We start from the raw sequence: 17,612 nt of genomic DNA, 5'->3' as shown, positions 1-17,612 counted from the left end.
CAGCACACTAAACTGTGCGTGTAAATCTTTAACTAAGTATATATTTCGCTTTTGGAGCTTTTGCTACATAACATGAACAATAAATCAGATTTAATGTTTAAATTAAGACGGCTTAATGCATATGACAATAATTGTAAGACAATTGTATAATTTATCATTCTTACTCAATAAAAAAGTAAAATAATTTTGTTTTTTCTTTATTGAAAATAAGTAAACAATTTTGAACATGCGTTTTTTAACAAAATATAACAGGTATAACATAATAAAATAACAGTATTACTGACAGGTGCGTATGCGATGTAAAATTTGTTTAAAGTTTATTAACATTAATTAAACAGAAAATAGGAAATCCAAAAAGTACCACATATCTACATCTGACTAAATTCTTAAGTGTTAGTAGGCGGTCATGTTTACAATTAATTTAAACCTGTTAAAATTAGGTTCTCAATCAACAAATTTTAATTGTAATAAATTTAATAAATATAAATGTTGGTCTATTCATGTCTACCTGGCTTATCAGTTTTTTTTTCACTGCAATGGCAAACAAGCTTACGGCCTACCTGATAATTAGTGGCCTCTGCCTATATAAGCAACATCACGGAAAGGGTCATCATGTGACATTAATATGTTGCCATTCTGGAGAATGATGTTATACTTCTGTAGCCAGTAGTAATTTACTTACGGATTTACCACACTCTTCAACCCCGAAATCTTACAAAACAAGTTGTCTAGCAGCTGAAACGAGTAGAGGTATCAGAATGACTTTGTACAAAGTAATCTCGGTAGTATTTAGATAGAAGACTACGGATGGGAATTTAAGTATAAAGCGAGTATTATTTATAAAGTAATGAACTATAAATTCAGCAAGGCAAGCTTGCGCTGTTTAGTATGACGGTTTTATATAATAAACCAAATATAGATGAATAGATTTTACATAGATACTTCCTATATATAAATCAAAATACCCGTAAATTGTATTATACTAAAATTTATAGATGATGTAAAAGTACATAATACTTAACTAAATGAAAGTGATAAAACATGCTGCAATGGTAATTCACTGTTCTCACTGATTATTCATTCCTTGATTATAAATGGAATAGACATCAATAATATATAAGATTTATGGCTTTTTCTTAACAACAAGTCTAGGCCCTTTTCCTTTCTTATTGTCTGGCTTCGAACTGGTACTTGGCTCTTGAAATCCATATTTGTACTTGAGGCGTTCTCGTATTAGTAATCCTTTTATAAGTCGTTTCCAATTACCGTAAACTCTAGCCTCTGTTTTTTCTATTTCTCTGCGATGTTGTTCTTCTTGATCCTTGAAATTAAGTTCACACAGTAGTCATGTATATAGTATGTTAAAATATGGCGTGATAGGCTAGCTTAAACTTTATTACATATCGGTGTTGCCAAAGACCGAAGGTGTATATATATATTTTATATATATAAAATACTAGCTGTTCCCGCGACTTTATCCGCGTGGAATTTAACTTTATTTTTCTAAAATAAGTTAGCCGGAACAAACAGACAGACAGACAAAAATTGTAAAAAATGTTATTATGGTGTATGTATCGTATTTATATTCATATGAATGTAGTAAAAAAACGGTTATATCAATATTACAAACAGACACTCCAATTTTATTTATATGAATAGATAATTCCATTACTTATCATCATACCTTGATCCAAGCTTCCGTAATAATTTCCTCGTATTCCTTGCACACAACAAACCCATCAAAAACGGGGTGTGTCCAGCCTCCATTGAAATCAAACCCGGTCATTGCAAGTGCACAGTCTATATTTAATTTCCTGGCCACTTTGTTCAGGCCTGGCACTAGAAATATGAACATACCACAAGGTTTAAGTGTATGTATATCATAACAGTAAAATTACAGAATTTGAAGACATAATAGTCCTCAGGGATCAGGAAGGAACAAGAGAAATGTTAAAATTTATTGTGACGTGAGGTAGATTTATATAGGCGACGACGGCCAATCAATCATATGAACGCCGAGTCATTAGTGTTATTTATATTAGTGTATAGAGTCTTAATATTGTTTATTTTTTTTAATGTTACAAAATAAACAATAATATTCTGCTAGCACGAGGACAAAAACAGTTTCATTACTTAATTCCAGGAATTGAGAGAGTTTCATTCATAACTAGTTATGCCTACAACTTTATTTGAGTAATACATCAACCATAATGAAATAGAGAATTGTAAATAAATACTTCATTTTACATTTCTTATTACTTACATTTGATATGGACTGTTCCTTTCGGAAGCATGCAATCTTTAAACAGTTCAACATTTCCATATGCATTACGAGGAACTATTCCATTCTCTGCTACCGGAGGCTCATAATCTTTCACTTGCCATGGTCCAAATATTTCAAGGGGTCTGTCAGTTATTATTTTGTTGGAAAGCTGAAATAAATAATAATAACAGATAAATAATAACCCTGGATAATTAACACAGCGCCATCTACTCCCACGTAAACAGCTTGTGTTATGGATATTAGACAGCTGATATAAATACTTAGTTTTTTTTGTAAATACATAGAAAATACCAGGACCGATACAAACAAACATACTCATGAATACAAATGTTTGCACTGTGTGAGAAATCGATCCCGCGATCATTAAAGGAAAGAGGTGTGCAAAACCACTATACCACAGAGGCCGTCGTGAAATAATTAAAATAATAACACTTGTTCAAATGACGAAATATCAATTAATGTACAATATTATATAGTTAAAATATTATATAGTAAAAGTAATCAATAATATATAGTTTACCCTATCCCATTTGGGTCTTGCTTTAACCACTTTGTATGGCTTTTCACCCAAACGCACCACCTTCGCCTCTTTCAGCCATGTATCTCGAGAATGGCAAACATAAACACATTCTCTGGCATACACCGGTTCTTGTCGCACGAAGCCTAGCGTCGCTGCGTCCGGTGGATATATAGCTTCGAATTTCAATAAATGACGTTTTAAAGCGTATAATGGGTGATTTTTGTATCTGAAATTATTATCGGTAAAGTTTAAAATAGAAACATGTATATTGGAATAAACATAATATAAGAACTTTTGAATAAATATTTTTATATTATTCTATTAGAAAATAAGCAAGGAAACACAAGTTTTTTGCACAAAAGACAAGAAATTTTGCTGTAATGTTGTAAAGAAATGTAGTATTTTACAAGTTAATATATTCCGTTTGTATTATCAATCTTTTAAACTCTGATTAATCAGACTTCAGGAACAAATTAGTTATCAGAGAGCAGACCCATCCTTAAAAGCAACACCAGTTTTAAGAGCATTTCAATAAATAAATGTTATTTTAAAATAATTTTACTCATAAAGATGACAGGTCATGCACGCAGTGCCGTATTTAATAGGTTAAAGTAAGCATACATTAGGATTTAGGAGAGACTAGTTTTGTAAATTATAACGGGAATTCATCAAGATATTACTTTAAATAAGCAAGAAAGATTATGTGGTACTAACTCTGCAACACTTTTAGGCAATGGAGCTTCCAATTGCATTCTATCCAAGGCTTGGTCTTCCTCTCTATCCCTGGCAGTTTTAGGACCTAACCAAGGCTTTATTGCTTTGTTCCACCAACCTAGCTCTGCACGCTGTTTTCTTGTAATTGTATTCCAGTGTGGCACGTAGCGACGGGTCACATCCTTTAGATAATTGTTGTTATCCCAACCAACAACATAGCATACAGGATGAGTAGCCCGACCCTAAATTGTAACATTTAACTATTTAAATATTCCTATTTCTCTTAGTTTGAATTCATTAGGTAGGGATATGCACAAGGTTGTATAGGAGATTAGTCCACATAAGTAACTTTACACTTTTAGGAACAAAACATTTGTCTATGTTAGTTGATAATTACATGTATGTAGGTATATATAATATCATGTATCAATATATATTGATATCAGCAAATTCATACTTATAAATTAGTGTAACACAGAAACAATTTCAAGAGTTTTGTGCATTATCTTGTCACTTCAACTGTTATTTTCTGTTACATTATTCAATGTCAGGTAAATTAGCACATAGTCTCATAAATGTATCAAAAATTGTAGCATAGTGTCTGTATTTGTTAGGTAGAAAGATACTTACATAAATATAATCAGTACAATGAATTTTTCCTGTAATAACATCAACACCAACCCACTGCTCAAGTTCCTCAACAAATACTTCACACCATACATCAACTTTTTTATGTGATGTTTCATCATCAGACGATACTACACGACGATCTATTTTACGACCTGTGCTTGATTTACGACTCGTACTTGGTTTCGGACTAATTTTAGAGGTTTTGAAATCTTCATCACTTACAGATTCCCGTTTATAATTCTCTTCTGGTAAGAAATCACTATCTGATTCGGAATCTTTTTTAACTTTACCTATAAATATAAATAGATACATGATAATTTACCGAAATAGATCAAAAAATTGACAATTCATATATTATAATTGACAATTCACGTTACACAAACCTTGAACAATACGCCGTTTTGTATCCTCTTTGGCCTCTTTGACCCGACCTTTAATAATCTTTACCAAATCGCCAGATACATTATTCACGGAAGAATTAGTTTTAGATTTGACAATATCTCTGTGACTCACACGTCTTTTGTCTTCCAATATTCTGTCTTCAGCTTTTAAGCTTAATTTTACTTTTCGTTTTTTAATTTGATCTTTGTGATCACTATCACTAAAATATTTACTTGTTTCTGTTCCATTTGGAGCACTTTTTGTTCTTTTTTTGGTTTTAATGACATTAACTGTACTCTTCGTTTCCGCATATTTTTGCAAACTAGGGTTAGTGGTTTGGGATCTTTTTCTAGGATTCTTTAGATTGTTACTATGCTTTAAGTTTTTATTATCAAAATATTCACTTGATACATTCTCAGTTTCATGTGTAATAACAATTGCTGGTTCTTTAGGTGTAGCTGTATTATTCACTGATAAGGATGCCTTTTTATGTGTACTATTTTTATTGACTACTCTTCTACGAGACGTTGAATTATTACTAGTACTTTTGTTAACTGATTGGTTACCATTAATTGTAGATTTTTTTGGCGATAATTCACCTATGCCACTTTTAACTGATTTATTCAAAGCAGTGGTCTGCTTATTTAAGTTATCTTTCGTTTTGGGGGAAATTTTTTTTGGCTTAGGGCTTGGATTCTTTCTTGATATTTTTGATGGAGATACATCTCCTCTACTAATATCATCATCATTGACTGTACTCTTAGCTTTAGATCTAGTTTTTCTAGTTGTAACAGTAAGAGTATCATCACTTCCGTCTAATTGATAGATATTCTTATAATTAAAATTATGACAAAATATGTTATCATCATTACCATCAAGTTGTGATATTTTACTAGATTTTCCTTTGTTAGATTTGTTTTCATTTTTTTTGTTACAGCTAGATTTACTAGCATCAGATTTATCAGCTGTATTTCGATTTGTTAGTTTTGTAGATAGAGAACACAATTCTGAACTTGGTGGTCTAATTGGTAATGTAACAAAATTAAACATTATACGACATTGTAATCCAAGTGCTCTTAACATTGACACAAATATAAATACTATATATTTTTTTGTAGTAGCAGCCCTACTTTTGATTTGTCCCAACAATATATCTTTAAGTGGTGGTGCTTTAGGTCTAAATTTACTTTCATTTTTATCTTGTTTTAATAATAACTTATCTTTATACCAAGTTGTTATTTGTTCTAAGTACTTCATGTCTACTCGTTCTCCTGGGTAGCATTCTTTAGCTGGAACCATTTTCAATGCAGCTCCTAGTACATCCATGTCATTTAAAATACGACTAACATAATTTCCATGACCTAACCAGCACAGAACATGTACCTTGTGCATGTATATCTGATATTCTTTTTTTACTCTGTTCATTTTACGTTTCATCATCATTTCTACATCTAATTTTTTTGTTTTTCTACAAAGAGCTTCAGGAAAATCAACAATAAGTTGTAAACCTTGCTGAGGTATTACTGTACCTTCTGAAATGATTACACATGAATTAAACAATAAATTATTACATTGAAATTAATCTTTTTAAAATAAATATAAACTGAGCTATCAGTTATCACTATAAGTACATAATATATATTATTTACAAACTTTAATTGGAGTGAAACACAACTCTGATGGATCTAAATTTATCAAGCTTTGCATACATATGTGATAAATTTATAACAAAAAGTTGAAAAAGTACCTTTAACCTCTTCCCATTCTTCCATATCAGAATCACTGTCCTTTCTGGCTCTTTTTGATTTAGCTTTCTGTTTTATTGCTGTAGACAGTGGTAAGACTTCTTCACCTAAAGCTAACAAGTCCTTTACATTTGATTCTTCATTTTCCTTCTCTACTTTAGCGGAATACTTCTTAATAGAAGATTTAGTTTCTTCTAACTTTGTTTTATGTTGTTCCAATTCAAAGAATTTCCTCTTTGCAATTTCTTCACTTTCATTTTGGATATTCTTTGTCCAAACCTGTAAAATTAAAATGTCAAACTTACTGAACACTTAATTTCAGTTTATCAATGTAAAATTGATTCAATAAGTGCATTTTTCAATATGAAATATTCTATATCTCAAACAAAATGATATTATCATCCTATTTGGATTGACATATCAAAAAGGATAAGGATGTATTTTTATACAATATTACAATTACAATTTGTAACAATTTAATGATGCCTTAGTATTAAAATTGTAATAGCAAGTGTCAACAATAAATTATTTTTTAATAATAAATTACACAGACATCTTTATATTCATTATTAGATTCATTATCATCATCAGAATCCATGTTGTGATCCTGTACATTGATAGTTGTATGTACACATTTCTTTTCTTCTGGCGATTCATCTTCACTACTATCTGTAATAATAAAAATTAGTCTTGTTAAATACTAATATTATAAACAGGAAAATGTGTCTGTTAGATAAACTTTTACAAATAAACACCTTAATAGATCTTAATGAAACTTGCTGCGGGGACTATGTAATAGGAATAATATAGACTACTAAAAAGACAGACAAAGTCATAACAGCTAGTAGTTTGAAAAAGTGATGTGCATATAGCACATCACTTTTTTCAAAGGTCTAGCAATAATTTTTTTCATATAATAAGATTGGCAAACAAGCTGACAGTCCACCCGACAGTATATAGTGATCTATAATCACAAAGAGCTCTACAAATCAAATCAAGTTAAAATATCTTTATTCATGTAGGTCAGGTCTATTCCAGACACTTATAAGAAGTCAAATCTTAATAATATATATATTTTATATATTTATTTATATATAATATAATAATATTATAAACACAAAAATGTTGACGTTTGAAACTCTCTCATGCAAAAACTACTGAACGGACTTTACAGTAAAATAGCTTGTGCATCAAAATAACATATAGACTATATTTTTTATTTAAATTTAACACCGGTGAAACTGCAGGCCTGGCTAGTATACCATAAATTTGGAGAGCTTTCAAGCTAAGGACAACTTTTAAGAGTTAAGATTTAGTTCTTATTTGTTTCAAACGAGCTTGTATACAATTACGAAAAACAGAAACATATTTAAATTAAATTAGGAATAATGGAATGACCACCACCATATCCTATGATGTGAACAATATATCATCACCTTACAACCAAAACAGAGACTACAAAGCAAGCTCCTTCATAACTGAAATAGGGGATAGATAGTTATGTAGATGACCTGATATTAAATCTACCTCTGATGAGAAGTATTCTTAAATAAATTAGATTTTACATAACTATTAAAAATACAGATATAGTGTATGAACACCTATTTTAATTACTATTTGGAAATCATTACTTAAATGTTAAAAACATCTGATAGCGCTGTTTTCACTACTATTGTAAAAACCTTCCATCTTCAAATATCACAGCATACGCTCAACTGGTATAAATAATAGTATTACATTTTTTAAATATATAACTCACCACTTTCAGATAAATTAAGTACCGGCGGTAAAAGCTTATCAGCGTCTGTTAGATCTTTAATTGAAAATTGAGAACTTGAACCATCTGTATATTCATTTTTGTTACAAGCAGGTATTTCAGATTTCAATTTATTGAGCAACGGTTTTGGCTTTTTACGTTTATTTCCAGGTTTTGCTTTATTATTTTTTGTTTTCTCATTTTTGAACTCATCGCCTGAAGACACAGCATGCTTTAGTTCTTCATCCGTACTGGATTCTACGTCTGATATTTTTGCTTCGGATCCAGAATCGCTAAAACAATCAGATTCTTCTTCGCTGTTTTCATTTTTATAAACAGTTTTAATAATTTTTTTACGTGTAGTAGGCATAATATGTTTGTATTATTAATTTAATACGCAGTTTGTCGTTGTAAATGTGCACGTATGACGAAATAAAATACAATAATCAATAAAATATAACAATGCAAAAATTAATATTACTAATAATTATAAATCGTACTTTATGTTATTGCTACTTTGAAGCAAAAATTATGAACACTAATATATGTATTGTAACGATATACTGACTGACAGTTTCTGTACAGAAGACTGAAGTACTGAACGTCTGAAGTGAATGAATGACGCAAATTTTAATAATGGACAGCCAGACTGACAGATTGAATTGGGGTATAATATCAATAAAATTATTTAAAGAGCCATCTATACTCTTTACAGACACGATAGGGGATTGTTGCGCAGATACATATTTTTTTGCTTTGCTTTACTTCCTCAAATTGTAGCAAGTGGCTACCACAGAGAACTTTCGTCGGTGTGTGTTACAATTTATTTATAGCAAACCATAGTATATAATATTTTAATGTATTATTGTAATGTGAATATTTACTTTTAATGAAATTATTCGCTGATACATTTAAACCAAAATCTTCGTAAAATAATTCTATAACACTATTCGCATAACAAATGATTACGTTTTTATTTAAGTTTACCGATCGAAATACAGAGGGCGTCGTTATACTATTATTTGCATTTGCATTACTCTAATATTAGAAGATGTTATATTATAATCACAGGGATTATAATTCTGAACATAAATATTATATATAAATGTATTTCGTTCTCATAAATGTACTATCCGATGATGATAATGATTTAATGAATGTCATTAAAAGTTAATATGTACCTACATATAATGTGTGCTTATATGTGCAAATGTTGTACACTACGAACAGGTATTTAAATTACAGTACTAGAAACATAATTTGGCTATTTGACAGTTGTAGAAATAAAATATGAAAAGTATTTTTTATGGTAGCTTTTTAGTAAACAGTAATAATACAATATGTTTTTTGCATTAAAAAACATTATCTATATTTTATTTTTGGAAAATAAATCTGAGTTTTTTTTATCTGTGGTTGACATGGAGCGGCCATGATAGATCATCGTATGACGTCATAATTCAATAAACAAAACATTGTTAAGTAAAGTTGTTTAAAGTTTTACGAAATGGAGTTAAGCTATATTAAAGCGTATAATGCAAATCTGCCCAGAATAGATTCGTTTATGATCGCAAATCTCTTTGCCTTTCTGATTTTTCTGCTGCTTTTATTATTTAATGTTTATTTTACCAATAGAACCAATTATATATAGATAGAATATACTTTATTTGTAACACACAGTAAAGAAAAGGCATAAACAATATATTAAAGGACATGTATAGTTACAATAAGGCGGCCTTATTGCTGAAATCAATCTTTTCAAGGCAACCTTAGGGAAACGGATTGAGAAATGAACAGGTAGAATAATATACATATAGGAGAAAACTAAAAAATAACAAACATATATTGATGATGGAAAATAATAATAAGTATAATACGAACCTAAAATTTATGTAAACAATAATAATTATATATGTAATAAACTAGATACACTTTCATGAACTATATACATAATTTTAAAGTAAAATAAAATAAACTAAATATAAATCAAAATGCCATACTGAATGAAATCTAAATATTGAGGCGGAAGTCTTACTAGTCGTTTAAAAATATGAATGGACTTTGCAGTTCTGATAGTTACAGGTAACGAGTTCCATAACTTGATACCAGTTACAGTAAAGGAATTGTGATAGAGTTTATTGGAATGTGAAGGAGTGGAAAGTAAGAGATTTTCAGAAGAACGTAAGGATAAAGAGTGAGTAGAAGAGGAGAACTTGAAACGTTCTTTGAGATAGGACGGAGCTCTAAAAAGGATGTTGTAAAGGAATGTAAGGGTATGCAAATCTCTTCGTTGTCGTATAGGAAGCCACTTAAGTTGTGTACGATATTGTGATACATGATTAAATTTGCGCAGGCCGAAAATAAACCGGATACATAGGTTTTGGAGACGTTCTAATTTATTGAGTAAATCGGAATTTAGGTCTGGATAGGAGACATCAGCATAGTCAAGGATATACTGTATTAAATGTAATTTTCCATATCTATAGGTAGTTATAAATAAAAACACAGTATCATTAGGTAGAAATTAGGTTTGTTTATTCTATAGTTTAAGAAGTTAGGTTAGGTTTCATTTATTTTTTGGAAAATCAAACATATTGATTTCTTCTAAATACTTACATCAAAGTGATGCTCACATAAGAATATCGCAGACATACCTATCAGACGTAAACTGTAGGTCTCGGCGTGCCAATTTTTTTTTTTCGTCGTTTTGAGCATTTAGGAACGTGTATAAACAATTTGTTGGGACATTTAATTGTCGTACTTCGACACATAGGCACCGCACAAGTTTTGTAGCTTGACATTTTTACAATTCCAATAAAATCTGTAAACTTATCACTCAAAACCTATTCGCCTATTACACGCCGTATTAGCCTTGTTTCGTTTATTGAAATATGACGTCATAGCTCGGAAATGTCACGTGACATAGTGTTTTAACGCGAATTTGAAACCAAGAGAAATACATTCATGTTTTCTCTATCAAATAAAGCTTATTTTGAAAATTAGATAATTGTAGGGGGTTTTAAATAAGTCTACAAAAATTATAAAATATATTTCGAAAAATTGTCGAGTAGCTAGTGACTTCATGGATGTCACATGACATTGTAATATGAGTATATAAGAAACGGTTACCGCTTTGCTACTATCAGATGGGCCGTCTGCTTTTTACAAAATATTTTAGGAATTTTTCTATAAAAAGCTTTAAATAAACAAATAAATTGGTAGACAAAGGGGTGTCTTATTGTCTATATTAATGCTGTTTATGGCAATTCCGCATAGCAAAATGTGTTTAAATTTGTATAAAGTAAATAATTGTAAAAATATTATGTCTTTACGATGTAATAATATGCCAGTTGGTCAGAGAATTGGTCGGGAATCGACGTCGTTATATACGTTACAATTGACTTGCCCACGGTTCGGTATTTAAATTCGATGTACCAAAACCTATCACCGGAAAGTCAGTCAGAAATATAAATTGATGCTAAAAGATTTCTCATGTCAGTCACATATGAACTTACGACCTTTATGTAGACCCCAAAGTTAGCTAGTAAACCATTACATAGGGCATGATGCTCTTAAAAAATAAATTAGGAAATGTTAAGAAAAAAGACATATTCCTTTGTCAAACCTATACATAAAGGATGGAGTCCTTGTTTTAGATAAACCGATGAGAGAATATGTATAGCAATGTGATCTTGTACAAGTAGGTTTGTTACAATGATGATATTGAGATAAATCATAAATACGTAGGTACTTACCCGATCTCGTTACAGGGACTCCTTTCCTTCGATTTCGATTTGCTAAAAGGTTTTATAATTTACCATAATGGAAAGGTTGTGTTTGTTTAAAGAATGGTAAATGGTTTGAATCAATCCCGTTAAGTGCTTTTCAACGGAGCTTTATTGCCGGTATAGCGATGTTGAGTGGATGAACAGAGGTTCTCTGTCCACAGTCCTACTGACTTTCTTTCTAATAAACATTGCGTGTAAGGATATCCGAGCCTCGTGAATACCATCTTCTTTAAAACTTAAATTAAAAAATTGAAACTGTTGATCCGACTTCAAAGTCGGATCAACAGTTTCAATTTTTTACATCATTACATAGTGGCGGTCGCTGTCCGTCCGTCCCTATGTATGCTTAAATCTTTAAAACTATGCAACGAATTTTGAAGTGGTTTTTTTTAATAGATAGAGTGAATCTAGAGGGAGTTTTATATGTCTAGAATAAAACCAAATTTAAATAAAAAAATATACTTATAATTATAGCTACATTATTTAAGTGTTATATGCATGCATAAGAGCAAATTCCAAAATGTAATCATTGTATTTGAGCAGTTAAAGGGACACTAAAGAGAAACTACGGGGTACGGAGGCATGACAGCCTATTCCTCCGGAATGGTAATAAAGCACGAGTCGTCACATAATGAAGCGATGACCGTGGTGCTGTTCATGTAAACAGGCAACGTACGACGGATACCACGTATCAACAGGTAAGTAAGTGGTCAGCTTTTTTTCTATTCCAATTATATATAGTAGGTATCTGCCTTTATAAAAAATAGAATATTCAACAAAATAATATACAATAGATGTTCGTGTTACAATGTCTTGCTTGATATGAGAGGCTTCAAATATTGACCTTTATAGCATAAAGATCTGACGTCCAACATGCAATATCAGCGTGCCCTTTATTAGTAGGTATTTTTGTTTTGGTCCCATATAGTTAAACTTGAATATTGAACTATAAATAAGCTGAAATATGGCCTAAATATCCCTATGTATTAAGGTATATAAGGCATATTTCACTCCGCTTTCGAGCAAATCGTATTTCCAACCAGGCAGTACTCGCCATAAAGCATAAACTAACATAAATAACTTCAATTGTTTGCTGCCTTATTGTTAACTTTAATTACATTTTGAATTAATTTTGTAATTAAAACGGAAGCTAGAGCGCGCCGCGTGAAGTTTAAGTGGCTGGAAACGGATCGACCCAGCGCCCGCGCGGGATGGGGTGCGCGGGGGCAGCGGGGCTTTTAGATGCAATCTCTGAGTGGATTAATTAATTCTGAGGTGCCGGTTATCTCCTGTTATCATTTAATAAAGTTATGTAAGGATATAGAAATTTTGCTTTATGATGAGAGATGATTTCCCGAGCCTTTTCGCATTGCGCTACCGTTTCAAGCAAGTAACGACATTGTTAGGAATGATAGCGACGTAGGCAATTGTTATTTTATTTTCACATGTGGAATATTATGTCATTGATACCTATTGTTAAATGTTTCATGAGGTACCTGGGCATCACCTGGTGTGACGAAAATAACAAATTCAGAATGCTTTTCAAAACAACACTCAGCCTGCGCTACATTATGCATGAAGCACTCCATTTGCTGATCCGCTCAGGAGTCCCGCTCGCGGCTCGTTAAGCGCTTACATTAGCTACAAACACTTATTGATTTTGAAAGATTGACGTAATTTGTGAGAGACAAACGTTACGGCCTGCTTACTATTAAAACTATGGATAGACCTATCTATTATTAGATAGACATTACAGAGCATGGAACAATTCTGAAAAAGGAAGTAATTATTAATATAAAAATAAAACACAGAATATATCTAAACTGTTATACCAAATACATTTTGTTCATAGTTAAAGTTAATGATTAAGCAAATATAATTATAGACTAATTATATTACTAAATGGATTTTAATGCAGTTTTTATGTAGATAGAGTGATCCAAGAGGAAGGTTTATATGTATAATACATGCATGTTATAGTTACAGAACAAGCCGAGAAATTCAAAGATTTGTAATGTGATGATGTGAAGCTAGGACGGGTAGCCAGTAATGTACATATATTACTTAATGGAAGCGTTCTAAGTTTCCAGTAAGTACGAATATCTAAATATGTCTATGCTATATCCCATCTTAATTACTTATTAGACTTGACTAGTATTTTTCTTCTCTACAGAAGCTCATCTTGAGTTCACTGTTCTTGGTTATGATAAATACTAGACAAGAACATTTGAGGACAAGCATCAGAAAAAGTACGCGGTTTATACCTGATATATTTTATAAAACAAAGCATCTAATGTCGCTAACATATGATAAAACTAACGCTTTTGGCTAATATATGATAAAACATAATACACATACAATAACATACATCATATCCCTTGTATTAATTTGTTGCATTTATCATCAAGTCTTGCGCCTAACTACTTTTATTGTCACATACATCGTATTTCTCAAACCTAGCTGAGATACAGGGTGCCCGAGTAGTGAAGACTGTTGGGGTTTGGCTAGGGGGAATTAAAATGCAATATTAATGCAGTGCCGAGTGGTGGCTCGAGTGCATTTACTTAATGGATCGTAGGCAAAATGTTTACACTGTCGTCGAACATGAAAAAAACAAGGAGTCAGAAGTCGGATAGAGAGGAATCCTTTGGCAGGATTATTGCGACTGACTGAGGACGTGCTGAGTCACACAAATAAAAAAGTAACTTCATCTGCTCGGATAAAAAAACTTATAAAACACCTCTACTACAGAAGGAAAGTGTGGGATACATTACCGGAGTGGAAAAGTTAAAAAGCTTAAATGTATCTCTGGCGCGGCTAAAAGTGTCTGACAAAAGTTCGACTTCCATTTTAAAAAGCTCCATTACAAAACATCGAGATTCGCTTCCGCCACGCCGCCGCGAGCGCGAACTGACAGTGGCTTCAGGAGGCGGAATTAAACTCGAAACTTTTCAATTTACTTTATATGAAATCGAGCATGGTGGGGTAATGTGATGCAGGAAAAGCGGATGTTCATTTCGCTACTTTTATCGGGTAGTTGCGATGCGATACATTGGAAGAGCATTTCTTATACATTGGTGTCCAAGTTGTCGCTTCCATGAAAATAGTGTGTCAAAGTCAACTTGCGACCACAGCGAATCGCATGGAGGGCTGCTAGCCGGTGCAGCTTTGGAAAGCCGCCCCGTGCGACACTAAACTTGAATTCGTTACGTGTCTCTATAGAGCGCCTAAATAATCTTGATGTCATTGGTATCAAAATGACATCAAGTTTATTTATTAACTATATACGTCTATCTAGTTCTTGATTATAAAACTACAATTATACATACTAATTAATTATATATACCGGTTATTAATAAATTAAATATTTAAAATAAATTACAACTCCTTGTAATATTTTTCGTAACAAAATGTCTACTTTTAATTCTACTATCAGATATCTCATGTAGTTGGTTGAAACGTTAAATTTCAGTTATATTTACTCCTTATATGGAACATTTAAATTTTTGCATGCCGTATTTGGAAAACCTATCTACTAAAATTATTTTATTGCAAAAATCTAGTGTAAACATTTCTCTAATCATATTAACAATACAGATAATTATCTATGCAATATTTTATGGATTAAACTGTTCTGAGTTACCGTTTGTGCATTAGCGAAAATACATAAACACTCTAAATTATATGTATATGTAAACGTATATGTATACATCATATACATATACGTTTTTTATTCAAATATTACTGCATACTACGTTTTTCTTAAGTTAGTGAGTAGGCTATATATTTGCTATGGTCTTAACTACTTAAAAACAATTCAAATGATTTTACTAAGAGCACATTCAAGATAATATGACATACAAGTTTAGATGTGTAAACTTTTAGCAAATAACATATTACACATATTTTGAGTTGCTAACTGACGGTATATGTGTATCTGCATATTTGTACATACTGTAGATTTTCTAAATTAAATATTGAACTGTTTGTTTTTTCTTTAGAAAGTCTACATACATTTAATTATAAAATATGCCTACTGTATAAAACATATCTGCAATATAATAACTGAGTAGAAAACTTTTGCTCTGATATCTAATATTCATTAAAAAAATATATTAGTAGGATTAACGTATCAAAACTGTTCATATAGTACTAAGAGACATCCGTACGGGCACCTCCACACAGAGTAAAGTAAGTTGAATTTGAGAAGAGTTGTAAGGCTTTGGCTCCGAGATAGTGCTTTTAGGCCCTAACCCCGGGGGTGATGCAGTGGGTCCGTGGAGCTTCTTAAAATGTTTTCACTTATGTATATATGGGAATACATTACCCCTGCCTCCGGGTTACTTGAGGCGCGCTCACTTACTTTTAACACAAAATTGAAGTGACGTAAAGCCTTCACTCAGTTCTCATGTGTATGTACACTTAAATTACGTTTTATTGGAAACCTGAAACATTTCACCAAAACATGGCATTGAGAAATCAGTGTTAGGTATCTTAGTGTCATAACCTACCCAGATAAATATCACCTCTATTTACCAATAACACTGTATTAATGTAGGTAAAGATTAGAATGGCAAGTAGGTACTCATATTTACCTATATCTATAATGAACAGATCGATAAATTATATTGAAAGCTATCTATTAATTATTACTTCATACAGTAACCTAATATTCATTTATGCCACATGAGGCCGATTAAATTATTTGTTAGATATAAATCTAATATTTACGGTCTCTAGCGACTGCATATTTTAAGTCTTATTGTCTAATTTTATATTGAAATAATTAAGGGCATCTGGTATTTCGAAAAAGAAAGTTAATCAACATATTCTAATGCGAATATGTTATTAGAGACACAATGAGCAGACCACATTACACTTCAGTGTACTTAACGTATTGCGTTCTTCTTTACTAATAATCACTTAGCTTAATTGCGCCGTTAATTACCGCCGATCTCGACGGTTCAAATTACGTACTCTAAAACGCATTAGCGGCTGACAGCTGGAGATTATCCGTCTAAGCGGCGACGGCCGGCCGCCGCCCGCCGCCCGCCGCGGGACCATTGCTGTAATGAAATTTAATGAGCCTTAATTGTTGACGACTTAATGCAGGAACTGTAAAGATAAGTGCTTACGCCCATCGTTGAGTGCCTGAAACAAAACGAGATCACCCGTTGCCAGAGAAACTTCTCCATTCTCTTCTATAAATATATGATAGCATTTTCCTTGTATGTCAGTATTTAACAGGATTACGACGTTAAAAGGTTTTGTAATTCTATAGCGAAATATACATAGGGTTTTGTATCAGTTACAATCTGATGAATAGAGCTTGGCATGTACCTGTGTTTACATACAATAAAATGACCTTAAATGGCATTCCGCATCGCAGGAAAGTGAGCATGTTATTTTGGGATCAAATTTATTTATCATTTAATGGTATTGACAGAATTTATATATTTCTATTGGATAAGGTTCTTCTGACCTAGGGTGCCTCACAGGAACATACGATATTTTAGAAAGAAAGAAAGAAAGAAAGAAAGAAAGAAAGAAAGAAAATTGTTTAATTGGTACACTGAAAATAATTTTTAAAATTATATTTACATTTTATATTAATAATTAGAGTATCAACTAGGTCTCCGCTCAGCATATGTCGTGACGGGGTGCCACAGCGCTGGTTTTCAGCGGACACCTTATATACAATAAATATAATAAAATAATAATAATAATACACATACATACATAAATCCAGGTGATTTTAATTGTTAGAATTATTTTATAGCTAAGTAGATATACTATT

The 17,612-nt window shown here is 31.7% G+C and overlaps 1 protein-coding gene across 1 annotated transcript; it reads right to left on the bottom strand.

Moving 5' to 3' along the window:
* Positions 1–1,037: 1,037 nt before the first annotated feature.
* On the bottom strand, positions 1,038–8,581 carry LOC131853305 (DNA repair protein complementing XP-C cells homolog). Its single transcript, XM_059204164.1, has 10 exons — positions 8,034–8,581; positions 6,828–6,943; positions 6,277–6,553; positions 4,532–6,061; positions 4,149–4,438; positions 3,519–3,760; positions 2,805–3,030; positions 2,264–2,432; positions 1,685–1,839; positions 1,038–1,321 (listed from the first exon to the last, which is right to left on the bottom strand). Exons 1-10 carry the CDS (start codon positions 8,398–8,400, stop codon positions 1,124–1,126), a joined length of 3,570 nt encoding a protein of 1,189 aa, XP_059060147.1. The 5' UTR covers positions 8,401–8,581; the 3' UTR covers positions 1,038–1,123.
* Between the last annotated feature and the right edge of the window lie 9,031 nt (positions 8,582–17,612).

The sequence above is a fragment of the Achroia grisella genome, unplaced genomic scaffold (assembly GCF_030625045.1).
Source record: "Achroia grisella isolate CSIRO2021 unplaced genomic scaffold, CSIRO_AGI_Agris_v1 utg900, whole genome shotgun sequence".
NCBI classification, from domain to species: Eukaryota; Metazoa; Arthropoda; class Insecta; order Lepidoptera; family Pyralidae; genus Achroia; species Achroia grisella.
The sequence above is the reverse complement of the archived record's forward strand: the minus strand, read 5'-3'. Positions and strand labels throughout refer to the sequence as shown.

Excerpts from the sequence above, each read along its gene's own strand:
- LOC131853305 (XM_059204164.1), bottom strand. The coding sequence starts at position 8,400 with ATGCCTACTACACGTAAAAAAATTATTAAAACTGTTTATAAAAATGAA. Across the intron at positions 4,439-4,531 it reads AAAACGGCGTATTGTTCAAG|GTAAAGTTAAAAAAGATTCC; the intron begins GTTTGTGTAACG and ends TTATATTTATAG. Across the intron at positions 3,761-4,148 it reads ATTGTACTGATTATATTTAT|GGTCGGGCTACTCATCCTGT; the intron begins GTAAGTATCTTT and ends GTTACAATTTAG.